General features: G+C 40.8%; 2 protein-coding genes across 2 annotated transcripts; one reads left to right on the top strand and one right to left on the bottom strand.

The window, feature by feature from the left end:
- Window positions 1-650: 650 nt before the first annotated feature.
- LOC135481237 (uncharacterized) lies at window positions 651-13,177 on the bottom strand. The gene is made up of 3 exons (XM_064761069.1): window positions 13,052-13,177; window positions 8,266-8,376; window positions 651-7,426 (listed from the first exon to the last, which is right to left on the bottom strand). Exons 2-3 carry the CDS (start codon window positions 8,374-8,376, stop codon window positions 3,425-3,427), a joined length of 4,113 nt encoding a protein of 1,370 aa, XP_064617139.1. The 5' UTR covers window positions 13,052-13,177; the 3' UTR covers window positions 651-3,424.
- A 144-nt stretch (window positions 13,178-13,321) lies between these two features.
- On the top strand, window positions 13,322-17,924 carry LOC135481261 (cytochrome c oxidase assembly factor 7 homolog). Its single transcript, XM_064761109.1, has 3 exons — window positions 13,322-13,460; window positions 14,843-14,983; window positions 16,649-17,924. The coding sequence occupies exons 1-3, from the start codon at window positions 13,352-13,354 to the stop codon at window positions 17,077-17,079; spliced, it is 681 nt and encodes a 226-aa protein (XP_064617179.1). The 5' UTR covers window positions 13,322-13,351; the 3' UTR covers window positions 17,080-17,924.

Below are 17,924 nucleotides of genomic sequence, written 5' to 3'. Positions count from 1 at the left end.
AATCACAACAATAATAATATATTCCCCATAATACTGAATACGTTATTTAATATTGAACAATAGTGCTAAAATGAAAGATATCATTTCCAAATCTACAATTGCTAACAGTAAACGACAAACCTGAAGAAAACGAGGACTAGTTTTTAGAAAACCAAACTAAATGTTGTTCATTATTTAAGAATGCTATGTTTAATATACATAATGAACTGTATTGCATTGTTTGATTTCACACTAATTTATAAAGATTAGTATTATTACCCTTTTTGATCTCTCTGTGTACACCTGTTCACAACGCTTTAGCAAGTCCGTACTTGACAATTTGTTGTCCCAGCGACCATTTACTCCCTGGAAACATGTTCATATATAGAGCCTGTCCAACTGTTATACTTCATTCCTTGACAAGAACAAGATGTTCGAAACTGTTTCATCGTTCTATCATTTCTCCACATCAGAGAAATCTTACTTCTAGACCTATATATATATATATATATATATATATATATATACATACACACATAATCCCTTATTTACATATACAGACAGGTACATGCTATGTACATATACTTTATACTTCATATGGACAGATTAATATGTCAACCATTACACATCTCCTTAGCATGTCCCACTGTACTAAGATAAACTGAGTCTACTAGACAAATACATAACTCTGAATAACAAACTGTAATAATTATAAACAACCTCAATGATTACCTTTAACATCAGTACATACGTCCTGATACTGTGCAAGCTGACCAGCATTGTCGACAGCGTGATATAAAGGCAATATTTATCTGTATATCTTGATATATCATGAAATGTGCGGAAACAGAAGTGAACGCTGTCTAGAATGAAGAAATGCCACTGGGCAATTACAATCACTTAGAGTTATTTACATGTTTGATGCTGTGCTCAGGTACATGTAATGGGGCCGACATATTCTGTTTCCTCATTGGTGTTAAAACTGGTTATAAATAGTGGCATTTCATCACTAAAATCATAAAACGATAAAGACAACACAGCTTAAGGAATGTCCAAATTTGAGTATTTTGCCATGTAGTTTGCCGTAGGTTGCCATGGCTACATGCAAAGGATAAAAAAGTCTAAATCTAAATAAGAGTGTGGGAATTTGTGTAGAGTAATTTCACTGATATTTGAGACGAATTAATCAAATGACATGAACAAAGTTACAGTCAGAATATCAGTGGCCTGTCTCGTCATTTTTTACTCCATCACCCACTGATGTAGTTCCATTCTCCGTTATAGGTCAACTTCGGGAATTCCCAGTGACGTGAATCTTTACAAGTTGCCTCAACCAACGAAACGCAGCTACACAACAGCTGTCATATGAAGAATGTTTCCCCAGATTTGCGGCGATTATGTCCCTGACTAAACTTCCCATCACACTTACTGCTGGAAACCCACGGGCACTGAGTTTATCCACTTGCTGACAGGTGGGAATATAACAACAGTATAGTAGTCTTCTAACATTTGGATGAACTGGAAGATCGGCTGTTGTTGTTGTCTTGACTTTGAGTCAACACAACACAAGTGACCAGCACAATGACTTTTCACTGCCAGCTGGCGAACACACAAGCCTATCTTCTTTCAAATTCACCATATTTGCTTGACCAGCCATCTGAAACACTAACGTTTCAGTTCAATATGATGATGTTGAAATTTCTTAATTAATATCCTTGATTATTCATTTAGTTTTCCAGCACATGGAGTCAGTCAGCTTTCAATTGGATCACATGACATAAACCGTCCAATAACACTTTGTGAATAGATTTTCAAAGTCTTCCAGTAATTTCGGCTATCTGATTGGCTCTCTGATAACTAGGTCACAAAGCTGTTTTAACAGAGAATGCATCTATATTAATCAGTGGGTGATCAAGTAAAGAATGAGGAGATAGGCCACTGATATTATGAGTGTAGAACAAAGTAGATGCTGTTTACAACTGGAGCTTGAAAGTTTGTGAACATCAGATTTTAGCTGAGCCTTCATTGTGCAACTGTAAATCAGGTTCACATCTCACAACCATCGAAATCTCATGTTCAAATTTTGGGCCATTTGACTTTTTGTACTTCTGAAGGACACCACACCAGGTATCCAGCAATGAGTGCAGTTTTAATTCATTTACTTTTATAGTGACCTTAAAATGTAGATCAAGTTCTCCAATGGATCATAAAGAGAATGATTTCTCTTTAAACTGCATGTAAAGCCCGGTTTATCCTTGGATAAACAGATTACACTTTGCCATGTACAGCTGGAAAGGTTTAGGATTTCTGAAGGTATTAAGCTTTGTTTTCCACTGACAATATTGCCAACCCGTATTTACAGTAACTACCGGTACTTACAGTAACTACTGTATTACACCCAAAGTTTGGTACGTAAGATAGCAATTTAAGAAGCAAATAAAGGCCTCAAAATTATACTTTTCATGAAAACACTTGAATTTTTCTTAATATTTTTCTGATAAGTCATCAAACTTTACATAAACCTTTTCAGTTGCCCTATAATATTGACGAATGTTAGAATCAAGCAAAATGTCACTTTAAAATGCTAAACTTAAGGTGAGATACAGCATTGATCCAGAAGCGATAACTATAACATCTTACTGCAATCATTTAACACCTTTCCAATCCATGGTGAACTCAAACACTTCTTCTGAATAATTTCAATCTCTTCCACAACATACAGCATTTAACTTCGTAATAGCTTCTGGAAAGCTAATGTAATTGCCTCCACTTAGTAACACCCAGATTACTAGTCAAAAATTTAGTGCCCTGGAAAAGTTTTAACTTGTCTGCTTAGTTTTAAACAAATACTGTACCCCTGTGCATCACTCATTTTCTCTTTGGTACCTTTACACCATATATGTATTTATAAAAAAAGATGAAGACAAATTTACCATCTTGCCATAAATGAATTTGCCTTAAAACAAATTACAAGCTTGATGCATTATAATTCCCATTTAATAAATTAATATTTGAAACATGGTTACTTACAAATGTACTGGTTTGGGTAGGACATACACAATACATATATCTACATATCAAATGACCATTGCTGCCTTTTAATATAACGAATAATTATTCTCATATAAACAAGTATAGTTTTGTTTAGTTGACTGGTATTGCTGTTCTTTTTAATGTTACACACCTAAATAATTAACAGACAAAATAAACATTTCAAATTTTAACTCAACAAGCTTTTGTTTCACACTATGCTGTTTAATGCGACAGCGTACAGTATGCAGCGTAGACTGAGGGCGAGATGATAACCATGTAACAACAAGCTACATGTGTGACACCAAACCATGAGCTGCCCAGGCTTAACAAGCTACATGTATGACACCAAACCATGAGCTGTCCAGATTTTTCACTTCTCATGTTATGCTCAACTCAATGTTTCCACAGTGTACTAGTCAACTCCGGAATGCGTGGCTCTAGCCTCTTTAGTTTCATTGCTCTGAATAACAAGTTCCACAAGCATGTCCACATCATCACTGAACTTGTCAAAGTTATTCTCAAAGGTAAGATTGGGCAACAAAGGTTTCAGCAAGAGAATAACCTTTTTCCTAAGTCGAGTCAAACACAGATATGGGTTCTTGCAAAGGGTGACATGGGTGTTCAACATACGAAAATCAAGGACTTCTGATGGGGACTGAGTTTGTTTAGATGTGCCTGGATTATCAGTCTTGTCCAGACTGCTCTTGGCTGAACCTTCTGGGTTGCCAACGGGTGCCACAGAGTGACCTCTCAGATACTTCATAAACTCACCCTCCCAGCTCTCATTAGCAGTGCTTCCCCAGGGACTATATTCAGGTCCTCTCACAGGCCCTGAAAAAGGGTGTGTACTGAGGCTCTCACAGGTAGAGTCATGGTTCAATCGAGATACACCCACAGCCAAAGGTTCCTCTTGAATGGTTTCTAGGACACTGATTCCCCAAAGATTGTCTGTGCTGTCTGTTACAGTTGACTCAGGATCTTGGGCTAGGCCCTCAGAGTCCAACTGGCTAGCATAGCATTCTAACAAAGGTAACTCATCCTCTATGTCACCATCACAAGCTGGAGACCTCAACTCTTTGGTATCACCTTTTATCATGTCACAGCAGTTTAGATTTGGAATCAGTGGTTCACTATTGAGATCCTCGGTCAAATCTGGGTGGGTGTCCTCAAAACCTCCATACCCCTTTATTTGATCTGACTCACTGGCCTGTTTACATCTGTCTGAAACATCGTTTTCCTCCTTCCACAAAGATGGAAAAGACCTATTCATATCTGGTGAATTTGATCTGCTTTTTGAAAATATCTTAACTGAGGTTTCATCAGAACTAGTCTGAGTTTTCTCCACCACTGTCCCATTGTTTCCCTGAATATCACAGTTGAACTCACAGACATTGCCCAAAGTCATGTCAGGTTTGTCCACAGTTTCTTCACTGTTATCTGACTTCAATGTGATTCCACCACTATCCTGGCACATTCTGCCACCAGTTGGCGTGTCCATTTCCCACTTAGATGACACTGTCCTTGTGACATCCGTTATTTCCATGACCAACATGTCAATTTGTTCTGTGTCGGGATCAAGTTGCCAAACAGAGGCCAGTTTAGGAAACAGAACCTGACAAAGGCGATAAACCTTGTGTCTTAAACTTATCAAGAGTGTAACATTGTGAATAAAATCTGTCTGTTCTCTGGACAACACTTCTGGAATCTCCCAATCAAATGCCTTCTCTCTTCTTCTGTATTTACGCTTTTTCCTTTTTCTGCTGCTTCCTTGGTCCATACAGCAAGCACATCTGTGAGACAAGGGTTTTGGGCGGCGTCTCCGTTCCCTAGCAACACATGGTTGCCGAGGATCTTCATCCTTTCCTGAGATGGTCATGTGTCTTCGACGCTTAACTGAAACATACTCTGATGACACTGCGTTAGGGCAACTCATTCGGCGCTCTAGAAGAAATGATGAAGATGCACAAGGTCTAGTTTGCATGGAACCTTCCCATAAATCCTCCACAGACGACAGGCTGTCAGGGTAAACCTCTGCCTGATCTTCTCGATCATGCTTCAGCTCAGAGAGATCTGTCATTAAACTTGACGCGCTTCTGTGATGGCGCTTTGTTCGGGAGGGCGCATGCTCATTCAGCCTACCTGCTCCTGAGACAGGCAGATGAGGGCTGTCAGGGCGCTCGCAGCATGGAGGGGCACATTTTCTATCACAGTGGTGGATTCTCCTCAGATTTGACAAAGTGGACGGTGTCTCAGAGCAAGCGGAATGAATAAAGTCTGCCGGAGTCACCTTCCTGTCCATATTGATATTATTCTCGCTCTGTTGTGATATACTGCTGTCCTTATGCATCACTCGTGAAGAATCCGAGACAAAAGGTTTCGGAAGCTTTTTCAATGTTAACTTTGGAATTGTCCTCTCCTCTCCCTTTGACACAGAAGTGGAGAAGTTTTTAGATCCCTGAAGGTTTGGCATGCTTTTGTCCTGTATACTCTCATTGTCATCAACTCTACTCCATTCACTAACCATGATCAAATCTGGCATAGAAAAGATGCCTGTCCGATGATGTATGCTATTCACTTTGCCCCATGTTGAAGATTGTTTACGACTTTTCAGTGGTATAAGACCATTAAGTCCTACTTTATCTGATTGTGTTCTGTGTTTTTTGTATGAAGATTCTTTGTCATTCACTTCGTAATCAACTCTCTTTTTACCTGATCTAACGTGCTCATGTTGCAACACTTCAAAAAGCCCCTCTCTCTCCTTGAAACCATCTGTTTTAACTGACACTGCTGCTTTATCACTTCTACCCTCTGTATCACTTTGCCAGTCATCAGAGTCACAAGCCTTCTCTTCAGAGGAGACTCTGTGGAGATGAGGCATGGAGTCCTCCTCCACATCCGAAGTGTCTGATAACTGCAGAATCAAGTCCTCCTCTTCACCATAACAGGACGCACGGAGCTCAGAATTATGTGGCAGAGTTGTCTGGTTCTGGTGAATATTTAAGACTTTTACTCCGTTGTTTCCATTAAAACGCACATCTTCTAAAACAACTTTTATCTCTCTGAGTCTCGGCATTGTAAGCTCTTCGTATCTGTTGGGGGACTTTTGATGGTCGGATCCAGAAGCAGAAGGGTTTTTGTCCAAACACAACCTTCTGCCCACAGGATAACTGTTATGGAAACGCTGATACTTTTTCAACAATCTTTGTTTCGCCAACTGTCCAGGACTTTTTCTAGGTGACTCTAACAATATTCTCGGGAGTGGACTTTTCTGTGATGTTCCTGTTGTGCGAGTTAGTCCACATCGTTGCTCAGAGGATTTGTCACTTAGTCCATGATGCTGCACAGAGGATTTGTCACTAACTCCATGATGTTGCACAGAGGATTTGTCACTTAGTCCATGATGCTGCACAGAGGATTTGTCACTCAGTCCATGATGTGGCACAGAGGATTTGTCACTCAGTCCATGATGTGGCACAGAGGATTTGTCACTCAGTCCATGATGTGGCACAGAGGATTTGTCACTCAGTCCATGATGTGGCACAGAGGATTTGTCACTAAGTCCATGATGTTGCATGGAGGATTTGTCACTTAGTCCATGATGCTGTACAGAGGATTTGTCACTTAGTCCATGATGCTGCACAGAGGATTTGTCACTTAGTCCATGATGCTGCACAGAGGATTTGTCACTTAGTCCATGATGCTGCACAGAGGATTTGTCAGTTAGTCCATGATGCTGCACAGAGGATTTGTCACTCAGTCCATGATGTGGCACAGAGGATTTGTCACTTAGTCCATGATGCTGCACAGAGGATTTGTCACTTAGTCCATGATGTGGCACAGAGGATTTGTCACTAAGTCCATGATGTTGCATGGAGGATTTGTCACTTAGTCCATGATGCTGTACAGAGGATTTGTCACTTAGTCCATGATGCTGCACAGAGGATTTGTCACTTAGTCCATGATGCTGCACAGAGGATTTGTCACTTAGTCCATGATTGCGCACAGAGGATTTGTCATTTATTCCCCCTTGCTGCACATGGGATAACAAACCCAAAGTAGAGGCATTCTGGTCATTGTGGCATTCCTTCCCTACAGGTAATAGTTGTTGGTATCCAATTTTCCATGCACTCTTTTCATGATCCACCATTCTGAAGTTTGTGTTTATCAATGCAGATGTTTTTTTGTTTGTCACAATGGCATGTACACGGAACAGATGAGCAGATAAATAAGGGGATTTGAGAAAACTAGATGGGCATTTCTTACACTTAAATGGCCAGCCACTGAAATCAGCACGTGAATTTTTCATCAGTCCTGACAGATGTTTGTAGACTTCTGGGTACGTCTTACACTGACGTAACTTAAATGCTCCATGGAGCCTCTGGTGCTGTAGAACTTGGTACCGCAGTAAAAACACCTGAAACATATGGGCAAAGATTTCAACAAAAAGATTTATTCACAACACCTGTAATAGAATTTATTCTCTTTGAATCATTTTACATCCTATTCATAAATATTTCACTAGAAAGACTACCAGATTGTAGGAGAGGAAACTTGGTTCACAGCTCACTCATTTCCAGGTACTTGACACACCTTTCCACTCTTTTCAAGGTATATGACATACCCACCTGACACAGGTGAAAATGTCAAAGCTGTGTATGAATGTGATCTAGCTAGTCTAGTAGTCTACACAGCTGAGTCAGGCGGAGCTATGGCCACAGATCAGTTTTGTGTAAAGCAAAACACACACACATATATGTATATAAGCCTGAACTTTCATTCTGTGCACTCCTGAGGATGGCTGCATACCTACACCCAAATATAGGATGCCAATATACAGAGAATATCAATATTCAAAGTTTCCATTCATCTGTTTCAGTCAGACACCAAAATTGAGCCCTGAGCACCTACAGGTATATCATGAAGTAAACTTCAAAAATCCTCAATGTTAACATTATGTGGACCAAAAATTGTTACCCACCTCATCTTTTGACTTAGTCAACCTACACCTACCTAACAACAGTTACTCAGTCAGTGTTGTTCATTCTGTCCACATTTGTAGTCTCTGCTAGGAGAGTGAATGCCATAAATATACAGGCTAGTTTCCTCCCCTGCAGAGCTTCAGCCCGAATAAACGGTGGGGAAAACATAGAATTTATCAGATTTTAAAAAATAATCTGATCTTTTAAATGTAGATTTTTTACACAACAATATCAAATTTATTTCTAAATGTGTTGCAGATAGATTAAAACTCACCTTTCCACAAATCTGACACTTATATTTAAATTTGGCGTGAGAACTTCTGTGCAGATTTAAAATTACTCTTCTTCGGAATTCTTTCCCACACACAGGACATTTATATATCATCTGAAATGACAAGAAGAAACAATCTTAGAGCCAGACAACAGGCATGGTTAAGTGATTCTACAACAACAACTTTCAACCATGGGAATTCAGACACAGCCAGGAAAAACATCATAACAAGCAAATGGATTTGACCCTCTGCCTCTCCTCGTTACTGAACAAGATTTGAATTCAGACCATAATCTCGATAATTGACGTGAGGAAATAAAAAAATGAACTTTGTATCTGTTTTAAGGTGTCAAAGACATGCCATCCGTCCCTAAACTATACACAATTGATTAGATTTGGTATTATATTGTCCAGCCATATAGGTCGCCATTTAAAAATCTGATACAGTTAAAAACACAGGCCCTGGTCAAACATTTCAAGGAAGCAGTGCAGCCATACCACAGTAGATCAATATGAGCATTACCCATCATTTTCTGGACCACATGGCCTTGGAAATACCAGACTGAAGGATGCTAGCCATAGATTCAGACCAAGTGGCCTTGGAAATACAAGACTGAAGGATGCTAGCCATAGATTCAGACCACATGGCCTTGGAAATACCAGACTGAAGGATGCTAGCCATAGATTCAGACCAAGTGGCCTTGGAAATATCAGACTGAAGGATGCTAGCCATAGATTCAGACCAAGTGGCCTTGGAAATACCAGACTGAAGAGGGTGTTAGCCATACATTCAGACCAAGTGGCCTTGGAAATACCATACTGAAGGATGCTAGCCATAGATTCAGACCAAGTGGCCTTGAAAATACCAGACTGAAGGATGCTAGCCATAGATTCAGACCACTTGGCCTTGGAAATATCAGACTGAAGAGGGTGTTAGCCATAGATTCAGACCAAGTGGCCTTGAAAATACCAGACTGAAGGATGCTAGCCATAGATTCAGACCACTTGGCCTTGGAAATACCAGACTGAAGAGGGTGTTAGCCATAGATTCAGACCAAGTGGCCTTGGAAATACCAGACTGAAGAGGGTGGTAGCCATAGATTCAGACCACATGGCCTTGGAAATATCAGACTGTAGGGGTTGTTAGCCATACATTCAGACCAAGTGACCTTGGAAATACCAGACTGAAGGATGCTAGCCATAGATTCAGACCACTTGGCCTTGGAAATATCAGACTGAAGAGGGTGTTAGCCATAGATTCAGACCAAGTGGCCTTGGAAATATCAGACTGAAGGATGCTAGCCATAGATTCAGACCAAGTGGCCTTGGAAATACCAGACTGAAGAATGCTAGCCATAGATTCAGACCACATGGCCTTGGAAATACCAGACTGAAGAGGGTGGTAGCGATAGATTCAGACCACTTGGCCTTGGAAATACCAGACTGTAGGGGTTGTTAGCCATAGATTCAGACCACTTGGCCTTGGAAATACCAGACTGAAGGATGCTAGCCATAGATTCAGACCAAGTGGCCTTGGAAATACCAGACTGAAGGATGCTAGCCATAGATTCAGACCAAGTGGCCTTGGAAATACCAGACTGTAGGGTTGTTAGCCATAGATTCAGACCACATGGCCTTGGAAATACCAGACTGTAGGGGTTGTTAGCCATAGATTCAGACCAAGTGGCCTTGGAAATACCAGACTGTAGGGGTTCTTAGCCATAGATTCAGACCACATGGCGTTGGAAATACAAGACTGAAGGATGCTAGCCATAGATTCAGACCACTTGGCCTTGGGAATACCAGACTGAAGGATGCTAGTCATAGATTCAGACCAAGTGGCCTTGGAAATATCAGACTGAAGAGGGTGTTAGCCATATATTCAGACCAAGTGGCCTTGGAAATACCAGACTGAAGAGGTTGTTAGCCATAGATTCAGACCAAGTGGCCTTGGAAATATCAGACTGTAGGGGTTCTTAGCCATAGATTCAGACCGCATGGACTTGGAAATACAAGACTGAAGGATGCTAGCCATAGATTCAGACCAAGTGGCCTGGAAATACCAGACTGAAGGGAGTTAGCCATAGATTCAGACCAAGTGGCCTTGGAAATACCAGACTGAAGGATGCTAGCCATAGATTCAGACCAAATGGCCCTGGAAATATCAGACTGAAGGATGCTAGTCATAGATTCAGACCAAGTGGCCTTGGAAATATCAGACTGAAGAGGGTGTTAACCATACATTCAGACCAAATGGCCTTGGAAATACCAGACTGAAGGGTGTTAACCATACATTCAGATCAAGCGGCCTTGGAAATACCAGACTGAAGGGAGTTAGCCATAGATTCAGGCCGCATGGCCTTGGAAATATCAGACTGAAGAGGGTGGTAGCAATAGATTCAGACCACATGGCCTTGGAAATATCAGACTGAAGGGTGCCAGCAATAGATTCAGACCACATGGCCTTGGAAATACCAGACTGAAGGATGCTAGCAATAGATTCAGACCAAGGGGCTTTGCAAATACCAGACTGAAGAGGGTGTTCGCCATAGATTCAGACCACATGGCCCTGGAAATACCAGACTGAAGAGGGTGTTAGCCATAGATTCAGACCAAGTGACCTTGGAAATACCAGGCTGAAGAGGGTGTTAGCCATACATTCAGATCACATGGCCTTGGAAATACCAGACTGAAGGATGCTAGCCATAGATTCAGACCAAGTGGCCTTGGAAATACCAGATTGAAGGGGGTGTTAGCCATAGATTCAGACCACATGGCCTTGGAAATACCAGACTGAAAGGTGTTAGCCATAGATTCAGACCACATGGCCTTGGAAATACCAGATTGAAGGATGCTAGCCATAGATTCAGACCACATGGCCTTGGAAATACCAGACTGAAGAGGGTGTTAGCCATACAATCAGATCACATGGCCTTGGAAATACCAGACTGAAGAATGCTAGCCATAGATTCAGACCACATGGCCTTGGAAATACCAGATTGAAGGATGCTAACCATAGATTCAGACCACATGGCCTTGGAAATACCAGACTGAAGGGGGTGTTAGCCATAGATTCAGACCACATGGCCTTGGAAATACCAGACTGAAGGATGCTAGCAATAGATTCAGACCACATGGTCTTGGAAATACCAGACTGAAGAGGATGTTAGCCATACATTCACACCAAGTGGCCTTGGAAATACCAGACTGAAGGGAGTTAGCCATAGATTCAGACCACATGGCCTTGGAAATACCAGACTGAAGGGTGTTAGCCATACATTCAGACCACATGGCCTTGGAAATACAAGACTGAAGGATGCTAGCAATAGATTCAGACCACATGGCCTTGGAAATACCAGACTGAAGGTGGTGTTAGTCATAGATTTAGACAAAAAGGGACAAGTGTAACTGCAAAATTAGTACTGGGACTGGTATGTTTTGACAGATAATATTTGTTTATAGTTCAAAGGCACAACATATTTTTACATGCAGTGTACTATGACACCAGTTTGGGGTTATCCTTGACCAAAGAAAATGTTGATATACCTTACACATGTAACATCTTGGACTGAGTGTTTTTTAACTTGAATTATTCGGGGTTTTTTTTTTTTTACTGTGTGCATCTGGGCATCTCCTTCAGATGAGACATGGGCAAGCCAATGATAAACATAAGAGATGAAAGACGGGGTGACACTCTGAAAACTATGAGTGATAACAACAGGAGATTATAGTACCTCCTACAGCAGAGAAGTCTGCCCAGCATTTGTGAATTATGAACATCAAGTGAGCCTAGCTTTATAGGCAGTGAAGCAGAGTTTTGCACTAACTCCTGCATTATTCTGGCAGTATTTTCACCTCTGTGTCTATGCCAGTATAAACATGTATGCAGGAGTAAAAAGGCAAATGCCTGTAAATCCATGGTCTCAAACAAGTTTTATTCAAGCTAAATCATTGTAAATGCATGGTTATATGTAGCTGCAAATATGCATGAAATATGATTTGAATGGCATCTTGAATGGAAAACAAGAGTTTGTCAACAGCAGAAAAGAAAATTTTTTCGGTGGGATTTCGCTTAATGGTAATTACTTGAATACAACATACAATTACCAGTGCTAGTAGTGCGTGAAGAGGATGCTTTTATCTGAAGAAATAGTTTTGCACCATATCTCTGTGGTAGTTACTTCAGTTTTAATTAAATGTTTCAGTATGTTTTCCACATTTCTTATATTTACCTGCCTCAACGTATAATCATGCAAATGACAAACCCAACTGGTCCATTCTGCATGCATTTTGAGGAACAAAGTGGGCCTTTAAATTCACACTAAAACAGCAGCACACACCAACTTCTGGTGTGGTTGAATAAAACTAACTGTGGATGCGCCACTTGAATCTGAGTAACGTGTTTACAACAAAGCTATATGCACTATTAAAAACTGAAGGATAGCTCATTCCAATGTCTTTTAAGATGGACGGTTAGACACTTAGAAGATCACCACACCGGCCTAAAGGTATTACCAGTAAGTTTATGCTCATCTCTACAGTAGTTGTTACACCCAGAAGTTCTCCGAGATTTTCATGTAAACATGCTGAGAGGTAGTAATTTTTCATTATCAACATACACCCAGCACTACAAATAAATTACTGAAGTTACAAACCAACTAGGGACTTTATATGGTACCCCTACACCGGAAACAAGCTATGATGTAAACAAATTTTTATCATCAACAACATTTCATGCTGCGTTACTGAGAAATTTTCATCAAGGAAGACACTGGTACATGGTCATTACCTTGGCAATGTGGCGGAACGGCGACCATAAGAGGCAGGGTGAACCTCTTCAGATCTCACTCCCTCTAGTTTACCTACCCACCACTTCTGTCACTACTGACAATGTCTGACACATCTTCAATATTTCTCAAAAGCTGGCGAGCAAACAGATGACTGTGGCCATTCGTTGTCACTTCTCGTTCTTGGCGCCAAGACGCCCCCTGGTGGCGAAGTCTTGTGTGATTTATACGCAGGTGCGCGACTGGGGCTCGCGTGTGTGGTCAAACTCGGATTGTCTTCATTTCATTTCTTTTAACTTGTGATGGCTGTCCCCGCTTATGACCTCAGAGATGAGAAGCAAGCGAAAGAATACTTGAAAAACATTGGCATAGAATTTCGTTTTCAGTGTTACAGCGAAAAGAGCGCTGAAGGTATAACAAATAATGAGGAAACAACGAATACTGAACCCATGTCAATCTGCTTTCTCCAAAAGACACATAACAGACATCATGTTTAGACCAGAATTGTATCATACCCATATGTAGGCCTACGTCCACTGATGTAGAAATATTCTACTCCCCTGTAAACACCCTGTTTAAATAAAAATGTTGATAAAAACATTTACATAACAATAACTGGAACTATCAGCATTTCGTATGATGGAAAAACATACGACATATTGGCATAAATTTTAGCATTTTGTCACATTTATGTTTTATTAATCTGAATGAAAGTCATAATATTTTGTAAATAAATACTAATTCATAATTTGGCTCAGATTAATGGTAAGTGCTCGTGCTACTAACATGTTTCCAGCTGTGTTGTATATTTTCATATCATATACTATCTGATATTTCACCCATTAATGACATCTTATAACTCTAGGCCTACACACAAAAGACGTAGTGTGTAGAAACTACAAGACAAGCCTTACTTTCTGGCGAAAACAGTGACTGGCGTATGTAAAATAATGTTTTACATGGCTTGATATATGTATTATTTGCTATCAGTCCACACCTCCATTCGTCACTTCCATCGTTATGGTTTTGTCTATGGAATCTTGTTATTTGTTCAGTCTAGAAAATATGACACTGTAAATTGTTATTCACATTCTCCTATGAGTTTTCAGTGAATCCTTTTGTGTGACATTTTTATGTTACCAATGTGTTACACAGAGATTTTGTATGTAACTAAACAATTGAATATGTGGACTGATTTTCACATGAAAGATACACCATTTTTGGAAAAAACAGGACCTGCAAAGATTTTGCTCTACATGCAATTTGAAGTCATCTTTTCAGTAGCCATAAAGTGGAGACTACTCCTAAGAAATCCCTGGGGCCTATTACACAAAACTTTTGTAGCCATCTAAGAATCAGTAGTCGGCTAAGCCCTTTAGGGTGATAGCCAGCTACTGTAAGTAGGCTTTTGCTGGTTTATAAGCATTAAAAAGATGTAAGATTTTCAAAAATTGTAGACATAACACTTTTAAAGATGAAATATTAAATGCTTCACCTTATCCACCTCTGAATGTGACTAACGATTTCAGGCTACTTGGAACATCTAAAACAAAAACACTTCACTGAATAGCCAAATATTTTCTTTGTGAAACAGGCTAAATCAGGTGGCAAGTCGGCTAACTTTGTTAGGCTTAGTTGTGTAAACAGGCCCAGTTGCTGATGTAAGATGCCTTGGTCCTACGTGTCTCTTATCTAACTTCTGTCTTATCTACTCTATAATACAATCTTCTATATTAAAATGACACCAGTAAAAAGATAATTCACTAATATGTTAAGGTATTTCTCTTTTGCAGGATGTCATCGACTCGCAGATTTTCTTGAAAGTATACAGAAAGACTTTGAAAAAGCTGCTAAGGTTTTCCAGACAAACTGTGATGATAATAACTATGGACACAGCTGCTACAAATTTGGAAACTACAGAGTTTTAGGAAGAGGTAAAACAAGTTTTGTCTGACTTCATATACTATGTATGAATGGATCCAAACTGGTGGAGGTGTCCATTAGTTGGTACAGAGTGGCAAGTGAATGTAAATAACTGCACAGTCCTCTTTTTTGCTCCCTGTATAAAGTGAGGCTGAGTGTTGGTGCCCCCACCTTGTATGAAGTGAGACTGAGTATTGGTGCCGCCATCCTGTATGAAGTGAGGCTGAGTGTTGGTGCCGGCGTCTTGTGTGAAGTGAGACTAAGTGTTGGTGCTGGCATTTTGTATAAAGTGAGACTGAGTGTTGGTGCCGTCATCCTGTATGAAGTGAGGCTGAGTGTTGGTGCCGGCATCTTGTGTGAAGTGAGACTGAGTGTTGGTGCCGGCATCCTGTATGAAGTGAGACTGAGTGTTGGTGCCGCCATCCTGTATGAAGTGAGGCTGAGTGTTGGTGCCGGCATCTTGTGTGAAGTGAGACTAAGTGTTGGTACTGGCATTTTGTATGAGGTGAGACTGAGTGTTGGTGCCGGCATCCTGTATGAAGTGAGGCTGAGTGTTGGTGCGGCCATCTTGTATGAAGTGAGACTGAGTGTTGGTGCCGGCATCTTGTATGAAGTGAGGCTGAGTGTTGGTGCCGCCATCCTGTATGAAGTGAGGCTGAGTGTTGGTGCCGGCATCTTGTGTGAAGTGAGACTAAGTGTTGGTACTGGCATTTTGTATGAAGTGAGACTGAGTGTTGGTGCCGGCATCCTGTATGAAGTGAGGCTGAGTGTTGGTGCGGCCATCTTGTATGAAGTGAGACTGAGTGTTGGTGTCGGCATCTTGTATGAGGTGAGACTGAGTGTTGGTGCCGCCATCCTGTATGAAGTGAGGCTGAGTGTTGGTGCGGCCATCCTGTATTAAGTGAGGCCGAGATGTTGGTGCCAGCATTCTGTATGAAGTCAGGCTGAGTGGTGGTGCTGGAATCCTGTATGAAGTGAGGCTGAATGTTGGTGCTGCCATCCTGTATGAAGTGAGGCTGAATGTTGGTGCCAGAATCCTGTATGAAGTGAGGCTGAATGTTGGTGCCAGAATCCTGTATGAAGTGAGACGGAGTGGTGGTGCCCTAATCCTGTATGAAGTGAGACTGAGTGGTGGTGCCCTAATCCTGTATGAAGTGAGACTGAGTGGTGGTGCTGGAATCCTGTATGAAGTGAGGCTGAGTGTTGGTGCCGGCATCTTGTGTGAAGTGAGGCTGAATGTTGGTGCCAGAATCCTGTATGAAGTGAGGCTGAGTGGTGGTGCCCTAATCCTGTATGAAGTGAGACTCAGTGGTGGTGCCCTAATCCTGTATGAAGTGAGACTGAGTGGTGGTGCCCTAATCCTGTATGAAGTGAGGCTGAGTGGTGGTGCCCTAATCCTGTATGAAGTGAGGCTGAGTGGTGGTGCTGGAATCCTATATGAAATGAGGCTGAATGTTGGTGCCGGCATCTAAGAAAGGGGAAAGCAATGTTATTACAAATTTACAAAGTAAAATATTCAGAACTTAGTGTAATGTATGTTAAAATCAGTGTTAAGGTACATGTCAAGGGTGGTTTCTCCAAAAGCACTGCATGTACTGAACAGAAGTTTTACACACAGATAAAGCATAATGACAAATGGGGTCACTCTGAGTCGTTGCCATTTTTGTGGGTTTCAGGTTGTGAGAAAAAAATGGATGATGCCCTCAAGTACCACGTGAAGGCGTGTGAACTTGGGTACATGCCGGGCTGTCACAATGCAGGGCTGATCTATGGAGGTGGGAAAGTCGGGGACAAAGACTTCAGAAAGGCCCTAGAGTACTTCATAAAGGCCTGTAATAATGACTATCAGTTTGGCTGCTACCAGGCCAGCGGCCTCTACATAAGCGGGAGGAAAGACGTACCCAAAGATATGGCAAAAGCCTTCAAGTACTCTGTGAAAGCGTGTGAGTTGGGAAACATGTATGCTTGTTCCAATGTCAGTCAGATGTACCAGAAGGGAGATGGGGTGAAGAAAGATGAAAGACTGTCTGAAAAGTACAAACAACAGGCTAAGGAAATGGCCGATGCTGTGAACAAAGCTCAGCGCACATTAACATTTGGCCAATGATAGACGGTGCATATTTTTGGGGCAACAGTAGTAATTTATTTATAGTCTGGCTAATGGCCGATCTATATAAGACCAGGTATGCAAAAGTGTGATGTGGTTAGTGTGATGTAGATCTGGTTAGATGGCAGAGTCTTTGACCATACGGCTTGGTCTCACTAAAGAACCAAAGTTTTGTTTTTACTGAAGCAGAAATGCTCCATGATACAAGAAAACTATTGGTTTGAGCAATTTGTTGAACCTATAATGTTCTGCGAAACTGTGCTCAGGTGCTGTAGTTTTGATGTGGTAAGCAAGAATCATTAGTGTTTTTAATAGTGTAGTAGAAAGCCATACAGCAGTGTTTGAAATCACTTGGAATGCAGATCTCATTGTACTGTGGTATATTTCATCAGGTGGAACTTCAGGTCCTTTTATACTAGCAACCTCTTTTATGGCAGACAAGTAAATAAGTTCTTGAACAAGATGATGAGAGGTAAAAGTACATTACCCACTGAGTTGTTTGACACGAGGGAACCCCTCATTACTGCTGTATTGTGCATCCTGCATCCTTTCTCATAGATCAATACTATTTATTTAATTTTTTTATACTGAGTGTTTATTGATATGTTATTAGTAGTAGATTTAAGGAAAGTTGATTCAAATTGCACAAGATAATAAGTTCTTAGGAACGTGCATGATTTTCCAAAAGCATGAATTTTGTAAAAAGAAATCCAATTCATCATTTGTTGTTGTCGTCATAAGAAATTAATATTGCAATAAATGAAAATCCTTGGCTTGATTCTCTTTTCCCCCATGATTTGGAGGCCAGACAATCTTTTTTGAGTACAGACTAACAACCCTAAGTA

The sequence above is a fragment of the Liolophura sinensis genome, unplaced genomic scaffold (assembly GCF_032854445.1).
Source record: "Liolophura sinensis isolate JHLJ2023 unplaced genomic scaffold, CUHK_Ljap_v2 scaffold_14, whole genome shotgun sequence".
Lineage (NCBI taxonomy): Eukaryota > Metazoa > Mollusca > Polyplacophora > Chitonida > Chitonidae > Liolophura > Liolophura sinensis.
The sequence above is the reverse complement of the archived record's forward strand: the minus strand, read 5'-3'. Positions and strand labels throughout refer to the sequence as shown.

Excerpts from the sequence above, each read along its gene's own strand:
- LOC135481261 (XM_064761109.1), top strand. The coding sequence starts at position 13,352 with ATGGCTGTCCCCGCTTATGACCTCAGAGATGAGAAGCAAGCGAAAGAA. Across the intron at positions 13,461-14,842 it reads CAGCGAAAAGAGCGCTGAAG|GATGTCATCGACTCGCAGAT; the intron begins GTATAACAAATA and ends TCTCTTTTGCAG. Across the intron at positions 14,984-16,648 it reads CTACAGAGTTTTAGGAAGAG|GTTGTGAGAAAAAAATGGAT; the intron begins GTAAAACAAGTT and ends TGTGGGTTTCAG.
- LOC135481237 (XM_064761069.1), bottom strand. The coding sequence starts at position 8,376 with ATGATATATAAATGTCCTGTGTGTGGGAAAGAATTCCGAAGAAGAGTA. Across the intron at positions 7,427-8,265 it reads AGTGTCAGATTTGTGGAAAG|GTGTTTTTACTGCGGTACCA; the intron begins GTGAGTTTTAAT and ends CATATGTTTCAG.